This window comes from Neoarius graeffei, chromosome 13 (genome assembly GCF_027579695.1).
Source record: "Neoarius graeffei isolate fNeoGra1 chromosome 13, fNeoGra1.pri, whole genome shotgun sequence".
Lineage (NCBI taxonomy): Eukaryota > Metazoa > Chordata > Actinopteri > Siluriformes > Ariidae > Neoarius > Neoarius graeffei.
Window position 1 is genome coordinate 77,524,208 of NC_083581.1, and position 25,656 is coordinate 77,549,863.

The 25,656-nt window shown below is 40.5% G+C and overlaps 1 protein-coding gene across 1 annotated transcript; it reads left to right on the forward strand.

Annotated features, from left to right (window-relative positions):
- Nucleotides 1–223: 223 nt before the first annotated feature.
- slc39a5 (solute carrier family 39 member 5) lies at nt 224–24,383 on the forward strand. Its single transcript, XM_060937035.1, has 12 exons — nt 224–448; nt 731–893; nt 4,371–4,597; nt 5,952–6,129; nt 7,072–7,249; nt 15,043–15,212; nt 18,237–18,356; nt 18,481–18,538; nt 19,152–19,304; nt 19,467–19,547; nt 20,923–21,113; nt 24,045–24,383. The coding sequence occupies exons 1-12, from the start codon at nt 429–431 to the stop codon at nt 24,192–24,194; spliced, it is 1,689 nt and encodes a 562-aa protein (XP_060793018.1). The 5' UTR covers nt 224–428; the 3' UTR covers nt 24,195–24,383.
- Nucleotides 24,384–25,656: the final 1,273 nt, after the last annotated feature.

Sequence of the window (25,656 nt, forward strand, 5' to 3'; positions counted from 1 at the left end):
GTACAACTGACTGTAATCCCATCCTACATACTATAATTATAATAGCACTATAATTATTCACCAAACTACATTCATATATTTTGTGCATGTTTTGATGATGAGATCTTTGTGTATTGTACATTATACAGATACCAAAACAAACTAAATTTCTCCTGCATGTGACTGGTTCAAAAGTTTGTTCTGATTGATTTTATTGCTCATGTAAAAGCTGGAGAGGCTGCGTTGCTTTTTCTCCTCCCCTAAAACCCCTCACCCTTCTACTGATTACCTGAGAGGATCAACAAACCTGATCAATCCTCTGCAGTTGCTCAAATCCCTGCAGTGACATTTTACAAGTGTGTAAACGTCAACCAGAGCCTCCTCACTGCCACAGAGCTCAGACTCTGAGGAAGCACAGCGTGAAAAGTAAAGGGCAGAAATCTTAAATCATGAAGGAGCAGAACTTCAGGTAAGTTTTCTGCACATTGCTAGATATGTAAATATACACAGAAAAAAACTCTCATATTTACATTTCAGTAATTATTTTTGTTACATATTATTTGGCAAATTCTCTGCAAAATTCACAAAAACTACACTGGAATCTTGAGAACCAATGTTCAATCCTACTTATTTTTTTAATTCTCTCCTAAACACTTTAACATACTGAAACAAATCATTCAACTCGTGCATTAGTTTTGCGTGTCCAGATACGATCTTGTACTAATTTTGCTCTTTTCTTGCTCGTCTTCAGGATCCCTCTGGACTTCAAGCTTGGTGTTTACTTCTGTTTTGTGATCATTTCATCTATACAAACGCCACTCGCTTATTCGCATTACAACACAGCCGAATCAGTGAAAGACAACAATCAGGTCACGACTACAGAGGAGCATTTAGAGGAGGCTTTTGAAGAGCAAGTAAGATCATTCATCTGAACCGAGCGCATACAAACCACCTTTTTTCCATCAGAAAGCTGTAATCTAACACGCTGACTGTGGCCTTATCTAGAGCACGGTGACGCAATTCATCCGATCCATAAAGCTGAATTTTAGTGTCTGTATTGAAAGCAGTAATCAGGTTTATAATTAGTCTCAAATCGAGCTGTGTGGGTGGCTGTTTTATCAATTTGATCAGTTTGTTGGTTCTAATAAGCTAGTAGGCTGCGACCCTGACCAGGCAGTTACTAAGGATGAAGGCTGTAAATGCACATTCATGCAGCACGGCATGCTCATGTTAACGAACACGGTCTTTATTGATAGTTAAAAGCTCCTGCTTGTGCAACTGCATCCAAGTCCTGATGCACAGCTCTAGTCTCACCTGGATACCCCGTGAACTTTTCTATTCATATCTGTTTGGAAGACTTTGTGCTCTGTCCAAATAATTAAGTTATTCCACGAAATCGAGTCGTACATGAGCTGATAGTCGGCTATAACCCATGTACGACGAGACTGAGTGGAATAACTGTTTTATTCTATCCACATTCACTGGATTTAGAGAAATGGAGCATTTTTATTTTTTGTTTTTTTGCAAATTCGATTAATAAAAACTTTATACAAAACATCCGGCAAAGTCATTTCCTCTTAGGCGGACTCCTTAAAAACCTATAGATGGCGGCAGGAATGGAGTTTAGTGTTTTTTTTGTAGAAAGTGCCGTCTTGCTGTCGTGCAGAGGAACAGAACAGCTTTAGATATTTCTTTAATGGACATTTCAGTTCTGTAACTTTCAAACTTCTTTGAGCTTTTGAACCAGTCTAAAAAAACCCCATATTTTAATGCTTAAAGATGAAGAATGCAAACAAACCGGCAAAATGACAGGAACAATTTGTGAAAAAAAAAAATAATAATACAACCCCGATTCCAAAAAAGTTGGGACAAAGTACAAATTGTAAATAAAAACGGAATGCAATAATTTACAAATCTCAAAAACTGATTGTATTCGGGTGGCACGGTGGTGTAGTGGTAAGCGCTGTCGCCTCACAGCAAGAAGGTCCTGGGTTTGAGCCCCGGGGCCGGCGAGGGCCTTTCTGTGCGGAGTTTGCATGTTCTCCCCGTGTCCACGTGGGTTTCCTCCGGGTGCTCCGGTTTCCCCCACAGTCCAAAGACATGCAGGTTAGGTTAACTGGTGACTCTAAATTGAGCGTAGGTGTGAATGTGAGTGTGAATGGTTGTCTGTGTCTATGTGTCAGCCCTGTGATGACCTGGCGACTTGTCCAGGGTGTACCCCGCCTTTCACCCGTAGTCAGCTGGGATAGGCTCCAGCTTGCCTGCGACCCTGTAGAAGGATAAAGCGGCTAGAGATAATGAGATGAGATGAGATGATATTGTATTCACAATAGAACATAGACAACATATCAAATGTCGAAAGTGAGACATTTTGAAATTTCATGCCAAATATTGGCTCATTTGAAATTTCATGACAGCAACACATCTCAAAAAAGTTGGGACAGGGGCAATAAGAGGCTGGAAAAGTTAAAGGCACAAAAAAGGAACAGCTGGAGGACCAAATTGCAACTCATTAGGTCAATTGGCAATAGGTCATTAACATGACTGGGTATAAAAAGAGCATCTTGGAGTGGCAGCGGCTCTCAGAAGTAAAGATGGGAAGAGGATCACCAATCCCCCTAATTCTGCGCCGACAAATAGTGGAGCAATATCAGAAAGGAGTTCGACAGTGTAAAATTGCAAAGAGTTTGAACATATCATCATCTACAGTGCATAATATCATCAAAAGATTCAGAGAATCTGGAAGAATCTCTGTGCGTAAGGGTCAAGGCTGGAAAACCATACTGAGTGCCCGTGATCTTCGGGCCCTTAGACGGCACTGCATCACATACAGGCATGCTTCTGTATTGGAAATCACAAAATGGGCTCAGGAATATTTCCAGAGAACATTATCTGTGAACACAATTCACCGTGCCATCCGCCGTTGCCAGCTAAAACTCGATAGTTCAAAGAAGAAGCCGTATCTAAACATGATCCAGAAGCGCAGACGTCTTCTCTGGGCCAAGGCTCATTTAAAATGGACTGTGGCAAAGTGGAAAACTGTTCTGTGGTCAGACGAATTAAAATGTGAAGTTCTTTAGGGAAATCAGGGACGCCGTGTCATTCGGACTAAAGAGGAGAAGGACGACCCAAGTTGTTATCAGCACTCAGTTCAGAAGCCTGCATCTCTGATGGTATGGGGTTGCATTAGTGCGTGTGGCATGGGCAGCTTACACATCTGGAAAGACACCATCAATGCTGAAAGGCATATCCAGGTTCTAGAGCAACATATGCTCCCATCCAGACGACGTCTCTTTCAGGGAAGACCTTGCATTTTCCAACATGACAATGCCAAACCACATACTGCATCAATTACAGCATCATGGCTGCGTAGAAGAAGGGTCCGGGTACTGAACTGGCCAGCCTGCAGTCCAGATCTTTCACCCATAGAAAACATTTGGCGCATCATAAAACGGAAGATACGACAAAAAAGACGTAAGACAGTTGAGCAACTCGAATCCTACATTAGACAAGAATGGGTTAACATTCCTATCCCTAAACTTGAGCAACTTGTCTCCTCAGTCCCCAGACGTTTACAGACTGTTGTAAAGAGAAAAGGGGATGTCTCACAGTGGGAAACATGGCCTTGTCCCAACTTTTTTGAGATGTGTTGTCGTCATGAAATTTAAAATCTCCTAATTTCTCTCTTTAAATGATACATTTTCTCAGTTTAAACATTTGATATGTCATCTATGTTTTATTCTGAATAAAATATGGAATTTTGAAACTTCATCATTGCATTCCGTTTTTATTTACAATTTGTACTTTGTCCCAACTTTTTTGGAATCGGGGTTGTAATAATAATAATTCTTGAAAAAAAAGATTTTCTTACCATCAAATAGTTTTATTCCATATTTTGTTGCTTTTTTTATTTTTTGGTGTTTTGTTTTCGAGTCAAGTTTTTATTTCGTCCTCGGTTGGTTGAGCAACACGCTCTACCATTTTGTTTTTGTCTACTCACTGTATATGAGCTGATATCCTAGTAGTAGAGTAACCAATCAGAGCACACGATTGCTCATATCCAGTGAATGTGGATAGAATAATGTGTTATATTTAGTGACATTAGAAGTGATTCAATAGAATCAATGAATCATATTTAGCCAAATGATGTCTTTTACGGTGGGTGTGTGATCATTTTGTTAGACGATCATCATAGATCCAAGACACATTTGTCTGGACTACATATTTTGTGAAAATGGCTGGAATATTCTACAGAATAAATATTAATTTTGAACAAATTACTTATAATCAGAAAACGAATCATCATATTGACTAACAAGGCTCATGAGTACTGTACATCACAAATTGTTGACCTCCAACATCTGTATTAATGTTAACGTGTCTTGTGCAAGGGCTACTACCTGCAGCGTCTTTTCCTGGAGTATGGCAGTAATGGCACGCTGACGTATGAAGGCCTGCAGAAGTTACTGGGCAGCCTGGGACTGGGCGAGGTCAGCGTCCTGGAGATCAGACACGGTGTGGTGAAGCTTTCCTCTCCCAGCCTGGCTCATATTCACCAACACTTAAAAGCAGACCATCATCATCATCATCAGCCCTCAAGCACAGGGCCATTACATAAGTAAGAGAGAGTCCAAAGTTTAGTTACTGAATCATCTTGTACATAACACCGTATCTGAGCAGTACGATACTGTTTTAACTGTTCAGAGCGTGGTTGGTTGGTTGCATCTCCATAAATTCTGACTCTGACAAATTCTTAAACATGTTTGCAAATACTGTGGGGATGAGAGAACTTTGGGTCTACATGAGTCACTAATCAGTTTTCAGTCGAGCTGTAGGACTTCAGTCTGGTGTTGGATTGAGTCCAGTCTCGAGATGTTGTCTGGATTGACTTGGACTTGTGTCGATCTTGGGCATCAAACCACTTAAGTATAATCTCAGTCTTGACTGTGAGTGTAAGAAGCTCATCTGGCCTGGCCTGCAGTGGATAAGCTAAATAAAGCCTCAATGAGGCTGGAGCTCATACCAGCCACTGATGTTGTGTGTGAGTTTGAAATCTAATCAATCCTGTCGGAGGAGTAGCAATTTTTGTGAAATTACATATGACCCCTGTGTAGCTGCATCCATGACAAAATATCAGGCCATTCTGTGGCTGGGAAGTTATTTAATTTGAGGGGATTAAAGCAAATAATGTGCATGAAATCGCTCGCTTGGCGCAGTCAAGCAGACAGAGGAAGTCCGTGTGCGCATGCGCAGGTTTACCTTCTTCTTCTTTTGGGTTTTACAGCAGCTGGCATCCACAGTGTCGCATTACTGCCATCTACAGGTTTCCCTTTGAGCGTGCACTGACAGTTCCATCATTCTGTCGCTAAACGAACAGCTGATCACACCGAGGTGTTCGCTGAGCGCCCATATTTATTAGTTTGGTCCTGCGTTTCCTTTCCTTCGTATATAACATCACATCTTTTCTTCTTGCTTTCTTTCCGTTACTGTAGTCGGTCTTTCACGTTTCATTCACACACTCACGCCCTCCATTTTTCTCTCCTGTTTCAAATTTGTATCCCACAATGCCTTGCGTGAACGGGGAAAGCCCACCACGTGATGCATGATGTAGTATCTTGAATTGGGTCATGGTGAAGCAGGAAAAAATAGCGGCGAATTTAGGGCCACGTGGAGATAAATTCATTAATTGTTCTATTTAGAAAAACCTAACAAAATTGGAAGTCTGTGATTTTGAATTTAGTAGCTTTTGGTCACTAAACAAAAATGATTGGGTGTCAGGAAAATTCTTTTCATGACCTACACTTGAAAAATCTGAAAGGCTGTACAGCTTTTAAAGGTTGCTTATTTATTTTTAATCCATTAAGTGACATGCAAAAAAAAAAACCTGGCAAATACTCAATTTTGATGAAATCAGCAGAGCCGTTCTTTGTTTGTTTGCTTTTTTTTCCTAATAAATGTTTGATTTCATGCAGAGTCCCGGAGCCTGAAACTTATTTTAATGCAAAAGCAACAGTGTCCACAACCGATGTTAAAGTTGTGTCGCGTGGCTCTTCAGGATGGGGAGATGATTTACAACCTACAGCGTCATCTGGCACAGAAAAAACATTAATGTTCTCTGATCATCTGACAAAGAACCACCTCCATGAGAATGTGAGTGCTACCGGAAATTGTTAAACTGTGTGGAGTAAAGTAGCCCAAATGACCAAAGTCCATGTCTGATAGCTTGCTGATATCACGTGATCAAAGGGAATCACAAAGTGTCACCTTGTTTTAAAAAAAGATAACGGCTGCTTTTAAGTTTAGCATAAACATTTATTAGTACATTATGGTTAATATTTCTTCTTATAGTTTAAAAAAAACAACTAATGTGTTCGGTTTTGATCTGTCTGTACTGAATGAGTTTGAATCAATAAAGTATGATCTAGGAATGTCGACCTCTGCTGCCTAAAAGATTCTGCCTCACGGATCGATCCGGGAGCAAACAGTCACTGACACAGACGCAGCTGCTCAGAGATGTTTCTCAGTTTACTGTAGGACAAACATGACGATATATTCACATTCAAGAGTGTGTTGTAGCTCTGTGATTGGATGATTGAATTGACGAAGCCAAGTTATCTACGTATAATGTAAATGGGTGATGAAGCATTACATCACTGGTTTAGACTACACTACTGTATGGGGAAGTCCTAGCCTAATGGTTGGAGAAGCAGCTTTGGGACCAAAAGGTTGCTGGTTTGATTCCCTGGACCAACAGGAATGGCTGACGTGCCCTTGAGCAAGGTACCTAACCCTAAAACTGCTCCCTGTTCTGGGGATGTGCAAGCGAAGATAAATCTCAAGGATTTAATAAACCAAAACAAGTAGCAATAAGAATAGCCTGTACCAGTTCAAGCATGCCAAACAAATATCTCTATCCATATGGTTATTGGCTCATTTGTATGTTGTGATCAGGGTGTTGTGTCCTCTGCTGCAAATCAAGTTTCCCCTAGAGGGACAATAAAATCTCAAATCGAACCTAAAACACGATAGAAAGATGTAAATCATAGCCTTGTGAAAGCACTAATCCTTTCTTTTTGTCTTTCCTCTGTTCAGTGTTTGAACGTCACACAGCTTCTGTGGAACTTCGGTTTGGATCAGGCGTCTCGCATCACCCCTGCTCACTTCACCTTCCTGTGTCCCGCTCTGCTGTATCAGATCGACAGTGGTGTGTGTCTTCGCCACACGGATCCTGATGTGCAGGAAGCCGGACAAGGAGTGGCTTTACTCAGAGGTGATCAGCCACTGTATGTAGATGTTCCAGATCATAATGTAATGTTAGCTAGAAGAGTCTGATCTTAAGAGTCTTACAAGGAAAAGTGGGGCGGCACAGTGGTGTAGTGGTTCGCACTGTCACCTCACAGCAAGAAGGTTCTGGGTTTGAGCCCGGTGGCTGGCGAGGGCCTTTCTGTGTGGAGTTTGCATGTTCTCCCCGTGTCTGTGTGGGTTTCCTCCGGGTGCTCTGGTTTCCTCCCAGAGTCCAAAGACATATGGTTAGGTTAACTGGCTACTCCTAAATTGCCCATAGGTGTGTGTGTGTGTGTGTGTGTGTGTGCGCGCACGCATGCGCAGAAAGGAACTGGCCATCCTACTGCTTTAATTCTGACGAAGTCAACCAAGCATGGCTCGCCTCAAACCCGGATCGTGTTTGGGAGTGACGACGACAGTGACGACGGCAAGGAAAAGGCAAAATTTCAGTGTGATCCAATTTAGAGATTAAACTGATGCATCTATAATCCAAACAGCTTAAAATGATTGTAGAATAAAGTAGACGTGAAATAAGAAAAGGCCACTGCAGAAACCAATATGTCACTGAGTTAAGATATCTTTAATTAAGGAAAAATAATATTATTACATTACAGGCATTTAGCAGACGCTCTTATTTTATCCAGAGCGACATACAACACTACAACACACCCAGAGCAGCCTGGGGAGCAGTTGGGGGTTCGATGCCTTTCTCAAGGGCACTTTAGCCATTCCTGCTGGTCCAGGGAATTGAACTGGTGACCTTTTGGTCCCAAAGCTGCTTCTCTAACAATTAGACCATGGCTTCCCCCTATGGGTTATTATTTAAGCCTATTTCTATAAATACCAATCAATCATAAGCTTAAAACTATCATTCTATTTATACTATTTTGCTTCTTTCTAGAAATAAATGCGTGAACCCCGCCTCTCTCCCAGTTATAGCCGGGATTGGTTTCATCTCACTTGTGACCTGTGATAGATAAGTGATATAGAAAATGAATGAATGAATGCTGGGAGATAATTTCGCTTTTTTTTTCTCAAAATAAAATGTTTGAAATAAAACAATTACATCCCAACATTCATCCATTATCTACAGTCGTGCTTGAAAGTTTGTGAACCCTTTAGAATTTTGTATATTTCTGTGTAAATATGACCTAAAACATCATCAGATTTTCACACAAGTCCTAAAAGTAGATAAAGAGAACCCAGTTAAACAAATGAGACAAAAATATTATACTTGGTCATTTATTTATTGAGGGAAATGATCCAATATTACATATCTGTGAGAGGCAAAAGTATGTGACCCTTTGCTTTCAGTATCTGGTGTGACCCCCTTGTGCAGCAATAACTGCAACTAAACGTTTGCGGTAACTGTTGATCAGTCCTGCACACCGGCTTGGAGGAATTTTAGCCCGTTCCTCCGTACAGAACAGCTTCAACTCTGGGATGTTGGTGGGTTTCCTCACATGAACTGCTCGCTTCAGGTCCTTCCACAACATTTCCATTGAATTAAGGTCAGGACTTTGACTTGGCCATTCCAAAACATTCACTTTATTCTTCTTTAACCATTCTTTGGTAGAACGACTTGTGTGCTTAGGGTCGTTGTCTTGCTGCATGACCCACCTTCTCTTGAGATTCAGTTCATGGACAGATGTCCTGACATTTTCCTTTAGAATTCGCTGGTATACTTCAGAATTCATTGTTCCATCAATGATGGCAAGCCGTCCTGGCCCAGATGCAGCAAAACAGGTCCAAAGCATGATACTACCACCACCATGTTTCACAGATGGGATAAGGTTCTTATGCTGGAATGCAGTGTTTTCCTTTCTCCAAACATAACGCTTCTCATTTAAACCAAAAAGTTCTATTTTGGTCTCATCCGTCCACAAAACATTTTTTCCAATAGCCTTCTAGCTTGTCCACGTGACCTTAGCAAACTGCAGACGAGCAGCAATGTTCTTTTTGGAGAGCAGTGGCTTTCTCCTTGCAACCCTGCCATGCACACCATTGTTGTTCAGTGTTCTCCTGATGGTGGACTCATGAACATTAACATTAGCCAATGTGAGAGAGGCCTTCAGTTGCTTAGAAGTTACTCTGGGGTACTTTGTGACCTCGCCGACTATTACACGCCTTGCTCTTGGAGTGATCTTTGTTGGTCGACCACTCCTGGGGAGGGTAACAATGGTCTTGAATTTCCTCCATTTGTACACAATCTGTCTGACTGTGGATTGGTGGAGTCCAAACTCTTTAGAGATGGTTTTGTAACCTTTTCCAGCCTGATGAGCATCAACAACACTTTTTCTGAGGTCCTCAGAAATCTCCTTTGTTCGTGTCATGATACACTTCCACAAACATGTGTTGTGAAGATCAGACTTTGATAGATGCCTGTTCTTTAAATAAAACAGGGTGCCCACTCACACCTGATTGTCATCCCATTGATTGAAAACACCTGACTCTAATTTCACCTGCAAATTAACTGCTAATCCTAGAGGTTCACATACTTTTGCCACTCACAGATATGTAACATTGCATCATTTTCCTCAATAAATAAATGACCAAGTATAATATTTTTGTCTCATTTGTTTAACTGGGTTCTCTTTATCTACTTTTAGGACTTGTGTGAAAATCTGATGTTGTTTTAGGGCATATTTATGCAGAAATATAGAAAATTCTAAAGGGTTCACAAACTTTCAAGCACCACTGTATACTGCTTATCCATTGTAGGTAGCAGGTGAGCTGGAGCTAATCCCAGCTGGCATTGGCAGAGAGGCGGGCTACAACCTGGACAGGTCGCCAATCACCAATCTATCACAGGGCTGCACAGAGATACAGACAGCCATTCACACTCATGTTCACACTTACGAGCAATTTAGAGCAGCCAGTTGACTGAATCTGCATAATTTCAAGCTTGAAATTGGTTAAATAAATAAAATCTATAAAAACACTGAAACTTATTTGTTTAAAAACAATATAATGAAGAGAAATTTGTTGAATTTGCATGTAAAGTATATTCAAGATATTTTTACATGCCAAGATTAAATTTTTTGCAGTAAAGAACCAAAGGTAAAGTGAACTAAACTGAAGTATAATAAACTATTAAACAATGATAAAGTAACAAAGTAAAAAAAGTAAGTGAAGTAAATCGGTAAAGTTACCAAAAGTAAAATTAAGTGAGAAAGTAAAGTAAATTGAGGTATGGCGTTTTAAATAAATACCTAAGGTAAGGTGAAATAAGTAGATAAAATAGTTAAAAAAAATGGTAAAGTGAAGTAGTACAACCCCGATTCCAAAAAAGTTGGGACAAAGTACAAATTGTAAATAAAAACCGAATGCAATAATTTACAAATCTCAAAAACTGATATTGTATTCACAATAGAACAGAGACAACATATCAAATGTCGAAAGTGAGACATTTTGAAATTTCATGCCAAATATTGGCTCATTTGAAATTTCATGACAGCAACACATCTCAAAGTTGGGACAGGGGCAATAAGAGGCTGGAAAAGTTAAAGGTACAAAAAAGGAACAGCTGGAGGACCAAATTGCAACTCATTAGGTCAATTGGCAATAGGTCATTAACATGACTGGGTATAAAAAGAGCATCTTGGAGTGGCAGCGGCTCTCAGAAGTAAAGATGGGAAGAGGATCACCAATCCCCCTAATTCTGCGCCGACAAATAGTGGAGCAATATCAGAAAGGAGTTCGACAGTGTAAAATTGCAATGAGTTTGAACATATCATCATCTACAGTGCATAATGTCATCAAAAGATTCAGAGAATCTGGAAGAATCTCTGTGCGTAAGGGTCAAGGCCGGAAAACCATACTGGGTGCCCGTGATCTTTGGGCCCTTAGACGGCACTGCATCACATACAGGCATGCTTCTGTATTGGAAATCACAAAATGGGCTCAGGAATATTTCCAGAGAACATTATCTGTGAACACAATTCACCGTGCCATCCGCCGTTGCCAGCTAAAACTCTATAGTTCAAAGAAGAAGCCGTATCTAAACACGATCCAGAAGCGCAGACGTCTTCTCTGGGCCAAGGCTCATTTAAAATGGACTGTGGCAAAGTGGAAAACTGTTCTGTGGTCAGACGAATCAAAATTTGAAGTTCTTTATGGAAATCAGGGACGCCGTGTCATTCGGACTAAAGAGGAGAAGGACGACCCGAGTTATCAGCGCTCAGTTCAGAAGCCTGCATCTCTGATGGTATGGGGTTGCATTAGTGCGTGTGGCATGGGCAGCTTACACATCTGGAAAGACACCATCAATGCTGAAAGGTATATCCAGGTTCTAGAGCAACATATGCTCCCATCCAGACGACGTCTCTTTCAGGGAAGACCTTGCATTTTCCAACATGACAATGCCAAACCACATACTGCATCAATTACAGCATCATGGCTGCGTAGAAGAAGGGTCCGGGTACTGAACTGGCCAGCCTGCAGTCCAGATCTTTCACCCATAGAAAACATTTGGCGCATCATAAAACAGAAGATACGACAAAAAAGACCTAAGACAGTTGAGCAACTCGAATCCTACATTAGACAAGAATGGGTTAACATTCCTATTCCTAAACTTGAACAACTTGTCTCCTCAGTCCCCAGACGTTTACAGACTGTTGTAAAGAGAAAAGGGGATGTCTCACAGTGGGAAACATGGCCTTGTCCCAACTTTTTTGAGATGTGTTGTCGTCATGAAATTTAAAATCACCTGTAGGTTGCTTCAGAGGCAACTGGGCAGTGGTGGCTGGTAGTCTTTCAAACAGGGGAGGCTGGTCGGTTACGATATTTCCAGATTTTAAAAGAAAAAACATCAATTTTGCCCATACTCTTGCCTCTGATCTGGCTGATTGTTGGCAGCATCACAAACTGTGAAATAACAGGTTCTTTTGGCCCATTAGCCTACTGTCCAATATACATGATCGTGGTGTTGGGGGGGTATATTTTAACATTTTATATTTTAAAATTGTGGCATGTTTAAAAAAATTATTGAAAGCAGCTCTTTGTCAGGAACCTCAGCAGTAACAGCAGAGTGTTCTGGAATAGGCACAAGCACTGACCTTGGGGAGCCAAACATAGAGCTGGGGGCCACACATTTCATTCAATGACACTTTCCCTATATTTTACTTATTTTGACTGAGAAATGTTTTATTGACAATTTTGATAACCCTTCACTTTTAATCCAGGTCTGTAGTGTGAAATGTTCTCGGCTGTGTTTTTGTTTAAAAATGTTTTCCAAATTGTAGCTGTGTTTAATTCATATCGAGAGAAATATATATTCCAATATAATATACTCAGCATAAACATTTTAAATAGATTCTATATTTTTGGTCCATCCATGACATATTACTAAAGTAGCCTATTTACTGTTGTTGATGTGGGTCACTTGCTGTTAGCCAATTCACTTTCTCGTACCAGGAGAGCTGAAAGGAACGAGTATTATTCCCTACCTTTTTCACCAAGTCAATTTGAGGCGTTGGTCTACCCTGCTCTTTAATTTTAATTTTTTCCTCGAAAGGAAGACTGGCAAATGGCTTCGCCAAAATTAAATCAGCAATGCTTGGCATCCGTGCGCAGCTTTCTTGCTAGCTGACTAGCCCCCTCAAGTTCAAGTTCAGTCACTCAAATAAACAAAATTTCTGGAACTCAGATAGCAAACTTGACAACACTATATTTACACTTTATTTACAATGAAAATATATACAAACTAAAAAAGCTGGTAGAAACCGTATGTAATGAATGAAATCGAAATGTAAGCTGATCTCTTGCAATACACCACAGCACTTGCGAATCCGCATGGGACTGAACTGAGATTCACCACTGCCTGTCTATATTTGAAACGAGCTGTCAATCAAAGAAAATATCCGGCCGCTTTCACCAATCACCAGTATCCTCGCGGAAACTGCCATGTCCCTCCCATGTGAGGCTCGGAGTCCGTGGGCGGGCGTTTTCCCAGTATTTGTCCAATAACCGTCTTGCATTTTGAGATTGAAAAGCGCAGAGCTCCCAAATGCCATTGAAGTCCACTGAGGCTGGGAGTCCGTGGGAGTCCATGGGCGGGCGTTTTCGCAGTATTTGTCCAATAATCGTCTTGCATTTTGAGATTGAAAAGCGCAGAGCTCCCAATGCCATTGAAGTCCACTGAGGCTGGGCTGCATCGCGCTGTCACGAGGGGGAAAAACTCACGCACACATTAAAGTTATAAGGGCATTTTTAGAGGAGGCTGAGCCTCCCTCGTTGTCTTAGAGCAATCGCCCGTGCAACTGGGTATTGTAAGCGTTGACAGAAAATGTACTTTTAATACTTAAGTATTTTTAAAAGCTAGTACTTCAGTACTTAAGTAAAAATTTGACTGTCCAACTTTCACTTGTATCGGAGTAATATTTAACCAGTGGTATCTGTACTTTAACGTAAGTAATGAAGTTGGGTACTTTGTCCACCTCTGGTGTTAAATAACTGGATACCAGTACAATGAGGTAAAGTAAATTTAAAGGATAGTTTAATTTATTATTGCTAGTAATATTAATTACATAGTTACTTTTGTAACTAATATATGGTAAAATGAAGTGTAGTAAGTAAACTAATTAAGTAAGTAACAGAGTTAAATTAAGGAAGGAAGGTAAACAAGTAAAGGGAAGTCAGGTAACGTCAGGTATGTGCATATATAATTTGAAAATTATTGTAAGTAATAGGAAGTAATTAAGTAATTTAGATACTTACGGTATTAAGTATCTAAATGGCACAAGGTAAAAAAGTAGGTAGGGAAGTTAAACAAGTAAATGTGAATTAGGTGAATTTATGAAAGTAAGGTATGTAGATGTAGTTGAAAGTATAAGTGATTTCAGTAACTACTTGAGCAAGTAAAATAAGGTAAAGGAAACTGAAGTATAGTAATAGTAAGTACTGAAGTAACTGTGTAACATCAGGTAAAATAAAGTAAGTAATGTGATGTAGGGTGAAGTCAATAAAGCGAGGTATATAGGTAATGTCATTGAAGTTATAACAAAATTAAATAACTATTAGCTAACAAAGTAACAAGATAAAATAAAGTAATTATGGTACGTGGCGGCACGGTGGTGTAGTGGTTAGCGCTGTCGCCTCACAGCAAGAAGGTCCTGGGTTCGAGCCCCGGGGCCGGCGAGGGCCTTTCTGTGTGGAGTTTGCATGTTCTCCCCGTGTCCGCGTGGGTTTCCTCCGGGTGCTCCGGTTTCCCCCACAGTCCAAAGACATGCAGGTTAGGTTAACTGGTGACTCTAAATTGACCGTGGGTGTGAATGTGAGTGTGAATGGTTGTCTGTGTCTATGTGTCAGCCCTGTGATGACCTGGCGACTTGTCCAGGGTGTACCCCGCCTTTCGCCCGTAGTCAGCTGGGATAGGCTCCAGCTTGCCTGCGACCCTGTAGAAGGATAAAGCGGCTAGAGATAATGAATGAATGAATGAATAATTATGGTACGTAAAGTAAGGTTTGTAGGTACAGTAAGAAAGTAACTCACTTTACTTACTGGCTAACGTTAAATAAATAAGCATAAGTAAAGATTCGTGAAGTTGATCAAGTAAGGTAAAGTAGGTAACAAAGGAACAAGGTAAATTAGGGTAGGTAAAATAAATTATAGTAAGTAATTTAATAACTAATGCAAGGTAAATTTTAAGACATTCCAAATGTACATGGGTCCAAACATTCTGCTGTAGTGACGCAGCCCATTTTGGGTATGTTGAGATATATTTCATGCTAAAGTGTTTTACACAATTAGACCAGACCATGTTTTTATATTTCTTCTTAGCTCTGGGTTGGGCTTCTGTGGCACTGCTAGTAATCAGTCTGCCGTCCCTCGTGGCCCTCGGACTGATTCCTCTGATCCCACTTGCTGCCCTCCAGACCTTCCTGTGCCCCATGGCAGCCGTGGCAGTGGGCACTCTGTGTGGAGACGCCCTGCTGCACCTACTGCCTCATGTAAGTAACCAGTTTAACAGTGAGTGCAGTAAAAGCTTGAATGATGCTTATATTAAAGCTTAACATAATATAAGTATAAGCTTGAAAGCTTATGTTATCCCATATACAGTGTCTTGCAGAAGTATTCATCCCCCTTGGTGTTTGTCCTGTTTTGTTGCATTACAAGCTGGAATTAAAATGGATTTTTGGAGGGTTAGCACTATTTGATTTACACATGTCGACCACTTTAAAAGGTGCACATTTTTTTTTTTTTATTGTGACACAAGCAATAATTAAGACATACCTCTCTTGAGGTATGCCTCTATTAGCTTAGCACATCTACTCACTGGGATTTTTGCCCATTCCTCAAGGCAAAACTGCTTCAACTCCTTCAAGTTATGCCACAGATTCTCAATTGGATTGAGGTCTGGGCTTTGATTAGGCCATTCCAAGACATTTAAATGTTTCCCTTTAAACCACTCCAGTGTAGCTTTAGCAGTATGTTTAGGGTCATTGTCCTGCTGGAATGTGAACCTTCGTCTCAAACCTCTGGCCGACTCAAACAGGTTTTCCTCCAGAATTGCCCTGTATTTAGTGCCATCCATCTTTCCTTCAGTCCTGACCAGCTTTCCTGTCCCTGCAGATGAAAAACATCCCCACAGCATGATGCTGCCACCACCATGCTTCACTGTAGGGATGGTGTTCTCAGGGTGTTGGGTTTGTGCCACACATGGCATTTCCCATGATGGCCAAAAGATACATTTTAGTCTCATTTGACCAGAGAATCTTCTTCCATGTGTTTGGGGAGTCTGCCACATGCGGTTGGGCAAACTCCAAATGTGTTTTCTTAAGCAATGGCTTTTTTCTGGCCACTCTTCCATAAAGCCCCGCCCACTCTGTGGAGTGTACGGCTTAAAGTGGTCCTATGGACAGATACTCCCATCTCCGCTGTGGATCTTTGCAGATCCTTCAGTGTTTTCTTTGGTGTCTTTGTTGCATCTCTGTTTAATGCCCTCCTTGCCCGGTCTGTGAGTTTTGGTGGGCGGGGCCTTCTCTGGTCAAGTTTGTAGTGGTGCCATATTCTTTCCATTTTGCTATAATAGATTTAATGACGCTCCGTGGGATATTCAAAGTTTGGGATATTTTTATAACCCAAACCTGATCTATACTTCTCCACAACTTTGAGGCAGGATGGCCCCATGTGGACAGTTGAAAGTCACACTTGGAGGACGCTCTGGGCTCTTACAGTAATGCTTTTATGGCTGAGGATGACAGTTGACTTGCTAACTTTAGGACTGCAGTTGTCATGAACAGTTTTGCACTCAAGTTTCCATCAATGAAGAGTTTATAACATCAACGAAACTGACCATCTTAAAATTGTTAAGTGTTATAGTCATGTTGTCTGTTATCACCCAAATGAGGATGGGTTCCCTTTTGAGTCTGGTTCCTCTCGAGGTTTCTTCCTCATGTCATCTGAGGGAGTTTTTCCTTGCCACCATCGCCACAGGCTTGCTCATTGGGGATAGATTAGGGATAAAATTAGCTCATGTTTAAAGTCATTTAAATTCTGTAAACCTGCTTTGCAACAATGTATATTGTTAAAAGCATTATACAAATAAACTTGACTTTGTCTCTGACCTGTTTGGAGGCTCCTTGGTTTTCATGTTGCTTACTTAGGCCATGTACACACGTAGCCGGGTATTTTTAAAACCGAACATTCCCCCCCGTTTATAAAAATGTTTTATCCACACCACCTCGTCTTCGAAAAAAATCCCTTCCACACATAACCGAACATCTGCGTTTTCAATCACATTCCTAAGCATTCCAAACCTGTAGATGGCATTATTTCCCCAAATCCTACCCCCTAATCACATCAGCAGTAGTTGGGCTTCTAAAATTAAACATGTAAATAGCACCTGCACAATAATTAACGCTTTCAAGGCACTTCTCCGATCCATTACTCTTTGTCCATGCTTAATCTGGCTTCTGCAGTAAACAAAGGTCACACGTTTGACGTCAGGGCAGATTTGTTGTCATTTTTTTTGGCGCAGATTGTGACGTTCTAAAACGCAAAACTCTGGTTATCTCTGTCTACACGAAAAGGCATACACGGAGTTTTCAAAAATCTTCACTTTGCCCGGAGTTTTTTTAAATATTCGTTTTTGATGTGTTTTCATGTGGATGACAGGCCAAAACGTAGAAAAATATCTTCGATTTAGCAGATACCCGGCTACGTGTGGACGGGGTCTTAGTCGTGTAGCAGAGTCGGGGTCCTTCCAGAACAGGTTGATTTTATACAGACATCATGTGATGGATCATGTGACACTTTGATTGCACACAGGTGGATCTTAATCAACTAATTGTGACTTATGAAGTGAATTGTTTGGACCAGCTCTTATTTAGGGGTTTCATACAAAGGGGGTGAATACTTATGCACACTCCAGATTTCTGTTTTTTCTTTTTTTTAAAGATTTTTTTTGGGCTTTTTGCACCTTTATTGGACAGGACAGTGCAGAGACAGGACACGAGCGGGAGAGAGACGGGGAGGGACCGGGAAATGACCCCGGGCCGGAACCGAACCCGGGTCCCCGGACCCATGGCACGGTGCCCCATCCACCTGAGCCACGACGCCCCAGATTTCTGTTTTTTCATCTTAATTATTGTTTGTGTCACAATAAAACACAAAATTTCCCCCTTAAAGTGGTCGTCATGTTGTGTAAATCAAATGGTGCTAACCCTCCAAAAATCCGTTTAATTTCAGCTTGTAATGCGACAAAACAGGACAAACACCAAGGGGGATGAATACTTTTGCAAGACACTATTTTGTTTGGGTTTAAATGTAAAGTGGGGGGAAAAAAGAAAACATACAAAATAAACACTGATCTGATTTTTATTTTAATCTAATTATTCTAATTTGTTTTATGACAACATTGAAAAACTGTTTAATCTCTTAGGAATGTACATGCATATAATTAAAAATTTTTTTTTAAAGTGTGTGTGTGTGTGTGTGTGTGTGTGTGTGTGTGTGTGTGTGTGATGTCTCAGGCAAACTCTGAGTCACACAGTAATCACCAGGATGCAGTGTTAAAGGGCCTGTGTGCGCTCGGGGGACTCTACTTGCTCTTTGTGTTTGAAAGTGCACTTGGTCTCAGGCACAGCTCTAAGGTGAGCTTCTCTCCTGCACCACACACACACACACACACACACACAAAACACTTCTCTGAATGAGTTCGGGAACCTGCAAATTTGTTTTAGAATTTTGGATGTGTATTTTTTTTCTTTCACTCAGAAATCAAAGAAGCAAAAGCAGAACGTCGCAGAGGGCCGGGAGATGGAGGCACTGGCGGGTAAATTTGAAAAGATAAGGACACGCTCACTCAGGAAAAATATCCTGACCGGAGTAATTTCAATGTCTGAGAGAGTTTTCACAGCAAATCATATAACTTTGAATCCAGCGCTTTGACATTCAGCTTAACACAAAATTCTGTGTATGTCATGTTCGATCACAACTGTATGTAAAAACTAAATGCAAACCTTATCATTTGCACACGATTCTCACACTGAGATGCTCCTGAAAGCTACAGTGTCAGGTGTGAAATGAGGTGGCTGTAAATAATTAAAATGTGATCAATGCAAGAGACTGTTATAATCAAAGAACGTAAAGGCTTTTCATGTATAATTCATCAGAGTGAGTGTGCATCGCTGGAAGAGTTTAGAAAAATGTCTGCGTATATTTGATCTAAATGATATTGTGTTGATGGTTGGCAAGACAGTTTGAAAAATAAAACGTAGCTCTTACAAATAGAAATCAGCAAAACAAAAAATGCAAATATTTCTATGATGCTCATCCTGACATTTTTGCATTGCAGTGCATTGTGTCATGATGCATTGGTACACCTCTAGAAAAGGGACATAAATGTAGCTGTCAGTCAATTCGTGAAACCTGGTTCTTTTCTCCAGGTTCCTCTACTCCTGAGCGCTCTGTGGTCCTTGAGTCAGGTCACGGTCATTCTCACGCAAGGTCGGATCGAAGCTCCTCCAGTCTCGGCACCATCGCTTGGATGGTCATCATGGGAGACGGAATCCATAACCTCACTGACGGACTCGCGATCGGTGTGTATATCTGAGCAGGTTACAATGAGGGACATGCTTATTATGTCAGGGAACAAACACTATAGGAAAATGATTTATTTATTAAATAATGAAACTGCATACTTTTTTAAAAAAAAATCCATTTATAGTTGGATTAACTTTTTTTGTCTGACTCTCTTGAAGGTGTGGCGTTTTCTCAGAGCCTGACTGGAGGACTCAGTACCACTGTTGCTGTCTTCTGCCATGAGCTTCCTCATGAGCTGGGTATAGTCTAGTCCAGAAGGAACAATCTAAAGTGGGCCACCTTGCACAATAAATGTTGCAAGCTATATACAAGCTCTATATAGAAGTGATATCCACCCTAGGAATACCAACCTATTTACCAGAAAGAATCCAAAACGGCGAGGAATTGACCGAGAAGTGATTTTTGTTGAACTGCTCATTAAGGCTTAATTAGTCCATAACTTCATTAATAATTGTAATGAAGCAAATCTGTATAGAAGTTATATGCAGCCTAGATCCCCCTACCTTCATACCAGAAAGAATCAAAATCGGTGAAGAATTGAGAGAGAAGAAGCGATTTGTGTGGAAACTGCTCGTTAGGGCTTAATTACTCCATATTTTCATTATTAATTGCAATTATGGAAATTTGAGTAGAAGCTATGTGCACCCCAGGCAGACCTACCTTCCTGGAAAAAATAATTAAAATCGTTGAACTGAGAGAGGAGAAGCGATTTTCCTGAAATGTGGACAACGCTGGATGGACGACGAACACCACATGATGGCATTAAACCAGATGTTGACCAGATGAGCTAATAATCGTTACATTCCTTAATCATATGTTTGCATATGATTACTGTATATTGATGGATGACAAAGGAAAATTAATCAGTGGCTTTGTTATGCCATACACTGTCAGAAATAGGGGTACAGTAGGAGTCCATTTCTGTACCCCATGATACAATCTACACTAATGTACCCCCTTTGGGCTCATGATTGAACCTCAAGGTAACTGTGTGTACCTTTTTTAGGTCCAAAAAGGTACACATGTTCTTAAGCAGTATATAAAGGGTGCAAATAAGTACCTTAGACAGTACTGCCCCAGTGACAAGCCATCGTACCCCTAGAGGTACAATAATGTACTTTATTTTCTGAGAGTGTAGGGGGCATTTATTTATTTTACTCTAATGGTTTGGCTCAACTTGCCCCTGAGAGTGAAGCATCACTACAGAGCAGCACTGCAGTTCTTCCCACTGATTGCCTTTATCCTGGAATGAAACGTTTCATATCCTGATGGGCGTGGTCTCTTCTAGGATGACTCCGCCCTGTGCTCAGTGCACGAGAGCTCACTGACTGGTTTGACGAGGATGAAAATAATGTAATTCATATGTTTATGACTTTTTTTTTTTACACTCATTAGATGACAACCAAATTGGACACTTATGAACCTCCATCATCAAAATACCAACTGAGAGGAAATCCTTTAAACAGCTGTTCATTATTCCAGTTGACTTCCAGAGACTTGTAGAGCCTAGAGCTGTTCTAGTGCCCCAACACCTTACTAATACACTTTTATGCTGGTTTTTCCTTTCATTTGCTTACCATCAGCAGGGCTAACCGTTTCAGCATGTGTGTTCAGGTGATCTGGCCATGTTGCTGGCTGCAGGTTGGTCTGTACGGAGACTAGCACTCTTCAGCTTGTTCTCGGCCCTGCTGGGGTACATTGGAGTGCTGACTGGCACTGTCCTGGGGCACCAGTGGGCACAGCACTCGCCCTGGATCCTCACACTCACTGCTGGAGTCTTTCTCTACGTCGCACTGACTGACATGGTGAGAACAGTAACTGTGGTCCAGATTCTAAAACAACAAACCTGTATTAACGCAATGTATGATGGGTGCTTGTCGGCATGGTAATGCACCCTTTCTGGACACCGTCATCGCTTCAGTTGAAGTATTATTAAAACTGCAGTTTGTAATATTGAAGGTATTTCAAAACCTGTGGCAATCCTACAAATTGGAAGATATCTCAGAAAAAAAGAAAAAAAAAACCTGTCACACACACTATTTCCATGCCATGCATCAAGTTATTTTTTGTTGTTGTTTTATTTCAGGATTCTGGCCCAGAAATAAACCCCGCCTCCAGGTGAAACAGAGCTACTCAGTGTTGTCGTTGTTCCTTAAGTCCTAACTTACGAGGCAGCTTCAACATGTCTTTTGCCACTAAACCCAGCATAAATTTATGCTTTTCCATTTGAAATAGAATTTCTCAGTGTTTTTATTAAAACGCTGATTTGAGGAACGCTACACCTGAACTCCGTTTGCAAGTCGGAGATAGACTCATGATCTTGAATATTCATCATAAGATTATAATTTCAAAACTGAAAACCTTCAGCCACATTTTGCTGCGGTATGCTAGCTAGCTTGAGTTCATTGGTAACAAACAAGCTGGTGATTTAAGGTAAAATATTGTGAAAAACATAAAGATGATGATTATATAAACTGAGATTCTAATACAGATATGTAGGTATTTTTAATTATGCAAGAGGTGTAGAAATGTTCTTCAGCCATGTCAATAGTTTACTCTGCATTTTTAAAAAGAAAGAAAAAGAATGTTCTAGTTTAATATACACACAGGGCACTTTATTAGGAACACCCAATCACCTGCTGTTTGATGCAGTTCTGTAATCAGCCAATCCCTCGACAGCAGAACGATGCATCAAATCACGCAGATACAAATCGAGAGCTTCAGTTAATGTTCACAATGTTCAAACCTCAGAATGGGAAAAATTGCGATCTCAAAGTGTGACTTTCTCTCACTGTGGTATGGGTGTCGGTTTGATCCAGATGGACTGGTTTGAGTATTTCAGAAGCTGCTGATCTCCTGGGGTTTTCACACACAACAGTCTCTAGAGTTTACACAGAATGGTGCAGAAAACAAACATCAAGTGAGTGAGAGACAGTTCTGTAGGTGGAAACAAACACCTCGTTGATAAGAGGTCAGAGGAAAATGGCCAGAATGGTTTGAGCTTTTTTTTTGCCAGTAAGGATGTAGCAACTCTTTACAACCGTGATGAGCAGAAAAGCATCTCGGCATGCAACAGCAGAAGAACGCATTGGGTTCCACTCCTGCAGCCAAGAACAGGGGTCTTAGAATCAACAACACGTTCCTATTAAAGTGGCCAGTGAGTGTATATTTGAGTGCAAAAGTTTGCATCCCATATGGACCTTAAATAGGGGGAAAGGTGAAAGTACAAGTCTATTTGAACAATGTAGAAGAATAGTAAGATGTTGAAATTGAAATGTGGGTTTGTCCTGCTACAAAACAGCAATGTGAAGCGAATATTGCACTGAAAATTACAGTAATATTTCCAAAATTAAACTCTTATGATAAATGATGATGATCATTGAAAGAAAAAGGAATATCTGATTTGTTGGCATAAAATAAATGTTTTCTTCAATTTGTCTTTAGGTTGTACAAACTCATGCACTCAACTGTATCTGTTTTAAAGGTCCCATGGCATGAAATTTTCACTTTCTGAGGTTTTTTAACGTTAAAATGAGTTCCTCTGACCTTCTTAAGTCACCCCAGTGGCTAGAAATTTCATAATGTGTAAACCAAACTATGCCCAACATTTGAGAATGGCGCGTCAAAACGGCGCATTGATAAGCTCTTCCCTTTACTACGTCAGCAAGGGAGATGATCCCTACGCCCCCCCTCTGGATTCCCACCCACTGTATGGATTGCCCGCCCAGTTGTAGTGAGGAGACCATAGAGGACACAACAACATGGCATCACCTAAGCGAGCGAAACATGGAAATTGCGCTGTACATGGATGTGACAACACAGAAAAGAGTCTGTTTTTACTGCCGACGGGAGAGCCCCTGAAGACGCAGTGGCTTAATTTTATTTACTCCAATAATACGCCGTCGAGTCTACCTAAGACGGTGTATGTTTGTCGGAAGCATTTTCCTGAGGAATGTTTCCACAACTTGGGACAGTACAGGGCAGGTTTTGCACATCAACTGTCACTGAAGCCTGGGTCCGTACCAAGCATCCCTGCCACATCAGCAACAAACACCGAACAAGTAAGTGTATAACTGGTCATTTTGCCGTGTTTTAAAATCGGTGCGTTAGCCTAGCAATGGCTACATTAGCTGTGCAGCTAACCGCTTCCTGCAGTTAGCCAGGTAATCTGCGCTACAAAACTAAAGAGCATTCAGCATGCTCTGTTAAACTGAGTTTAGTTTAGCGCTATGTTGCTGTAGTTGCTGCTTCTATCCTCTTTGGTTATGGAGTGCGTGTTCAAGCCTAGGGTATTATACGTTCGTAAACTACCACTCCGAACACTCTCACTCTCTGTTCTCTGTGTCATGTTGAGTTTACGAAAGGAGTCCGAGGGAGAACGGGGTTTTGTCTTAGCAGCGTGGCCACAGGCGCTGATAGCAGCGAATATGTGTGTGCGCAGCTTGGTCAAGCCCCTCCCCCTCCCCAGCTTCTCATTAGCAAAACGACGCACTGGGAAAAGCGCTGAAATGGGGCTTTCTCCCAGGAGGCTATATCTACGTGCCGAGGGTTCATTTCGAGAAAGGCTGCGGATATAACATCCGGAAGCCTCCACGAGCCCGTTTAAAGCATCAACAAACCACCATGCCATGGGTCCTTTAAGGTCATGTATTTATAAAGAGTCCTCAATGTATATATCTTGTTATAATCATGTTAGCTTGTTATTAATGTTTCTTGGGACCCTCCTGTGCTTCCAGATGCCCGAGATGCTGCACGGAGATCGAGGTTCATTGAGTCCTCTCAGCAGTTTCCTCCTGCAGAGCGTTGGCTTGCTCACAGGAGGTGCTATCATGCTGTGTATCGCTCTCTTTGAGGAGAACCTCAGCGTTCACTTGGGCGATGGATGAGACAGAAAATATAGCATGTGTGGAATCCTAGAGCAGCTCCAAACCTTGCTAACATGGACGTCTTAAATGTGGGTTTGTGCTGAAAGGACAGTACAGGAAGAAGAAAAGCTACTTCGGCCAGCCTGAACAATCTTTTTACTGATTTGACTAAAAGCAGCTTTTGGAATTTTATTTTATTTTTTATTAAAGCTAATTCCGGTATATCATTCCTTTTAATATCACTGAGGAATGTTTTTCTGCGACACTGAGTCTCCCAGATTTATACTAAAGATTTTAATCTCAGTTGTAATTGTGATGTTTTTATGAAAGTCATTTATTATTAAGTGATCACTGATTAAACCTGGTAAAGCAATCTGAATTTATTTTTCAATTTTAAACATTCAGGATTGATTACAAACTCAGTCATCACTTAATTTTTAATTTGCAGTCACACATTACACATCTATTGTATATTTTAATAAATGTTTAACTTTCTAGTTTGTGTGTGAAATCAGGTGTTTACCACATCTATCAGATTTACAGGAAGTTTCATTTGATGCCAAGATTCATAAATATTTGTAATATTTTCTTTCAATGCTAGTCAGTTAGCTACACTGACAGGATTTATAATATAAGTTTAGAAACTTTACAAGAATGCTAAATTAACAACTAGCACAAGCTAACCTGACAGGATTTCTGAAGGGATTTTTAAGTCACATTTATAAATATTTATCATTTATTACTAATACTAGCCAATTAGCTAACATGACAGGATTTCTGTAAGGGGTTTAAGTTCATATTTCTAAACATTTATCATCTTAATAGTTAATTCTAAATAAACCGCTAGCATAAGCTAACTTGACTGGATATCTGAGGATTTTTCAATTATTTATAATCATGTTTCATGTTTACTGCTAATGTGAGACAGCTAGTATGGGCTAATCTGACATGATTTATTTTTTTATTTTTAGATTTTAAGTCCTATTTATAGACATCATATTTACAGCCAAAGCTAATTAGATGACTATCGTGTGCTAACCTGACAAGATTTCTGAGAGGATTTTAATTCTTAGTTATAACTGTTCCTCATCTGTATTATATTAATGCTAGCTAACTAGCTAATATAAGATAATGTTACAGTATTTTTAAAATGATTTTTAAATTATATTCATTGTTGTTATCTTTACTACTAATGCTAGCCAACAAGCTAACATGAGCTAACCTGACAGGATTTCTGAAGGGATTTTTAAGTCACATTTATAAATATTTATCATTTATTACTAATACTAGCCAATTAGCTAACATGACAGGATTTCTGTAAGGGGTTTAAGTCAAATTTCTAAACATTTGTCATCTTAACAGCTAATTCTAAATAAACCGCTAGCATAAGCTAAACTGACAGGATATCTGAGATTTTTAAACTAGTGAACATGTTTCATGTTTCCTGTTAATGTAAGACAAACAGCTAGTATGAGCTAACCTG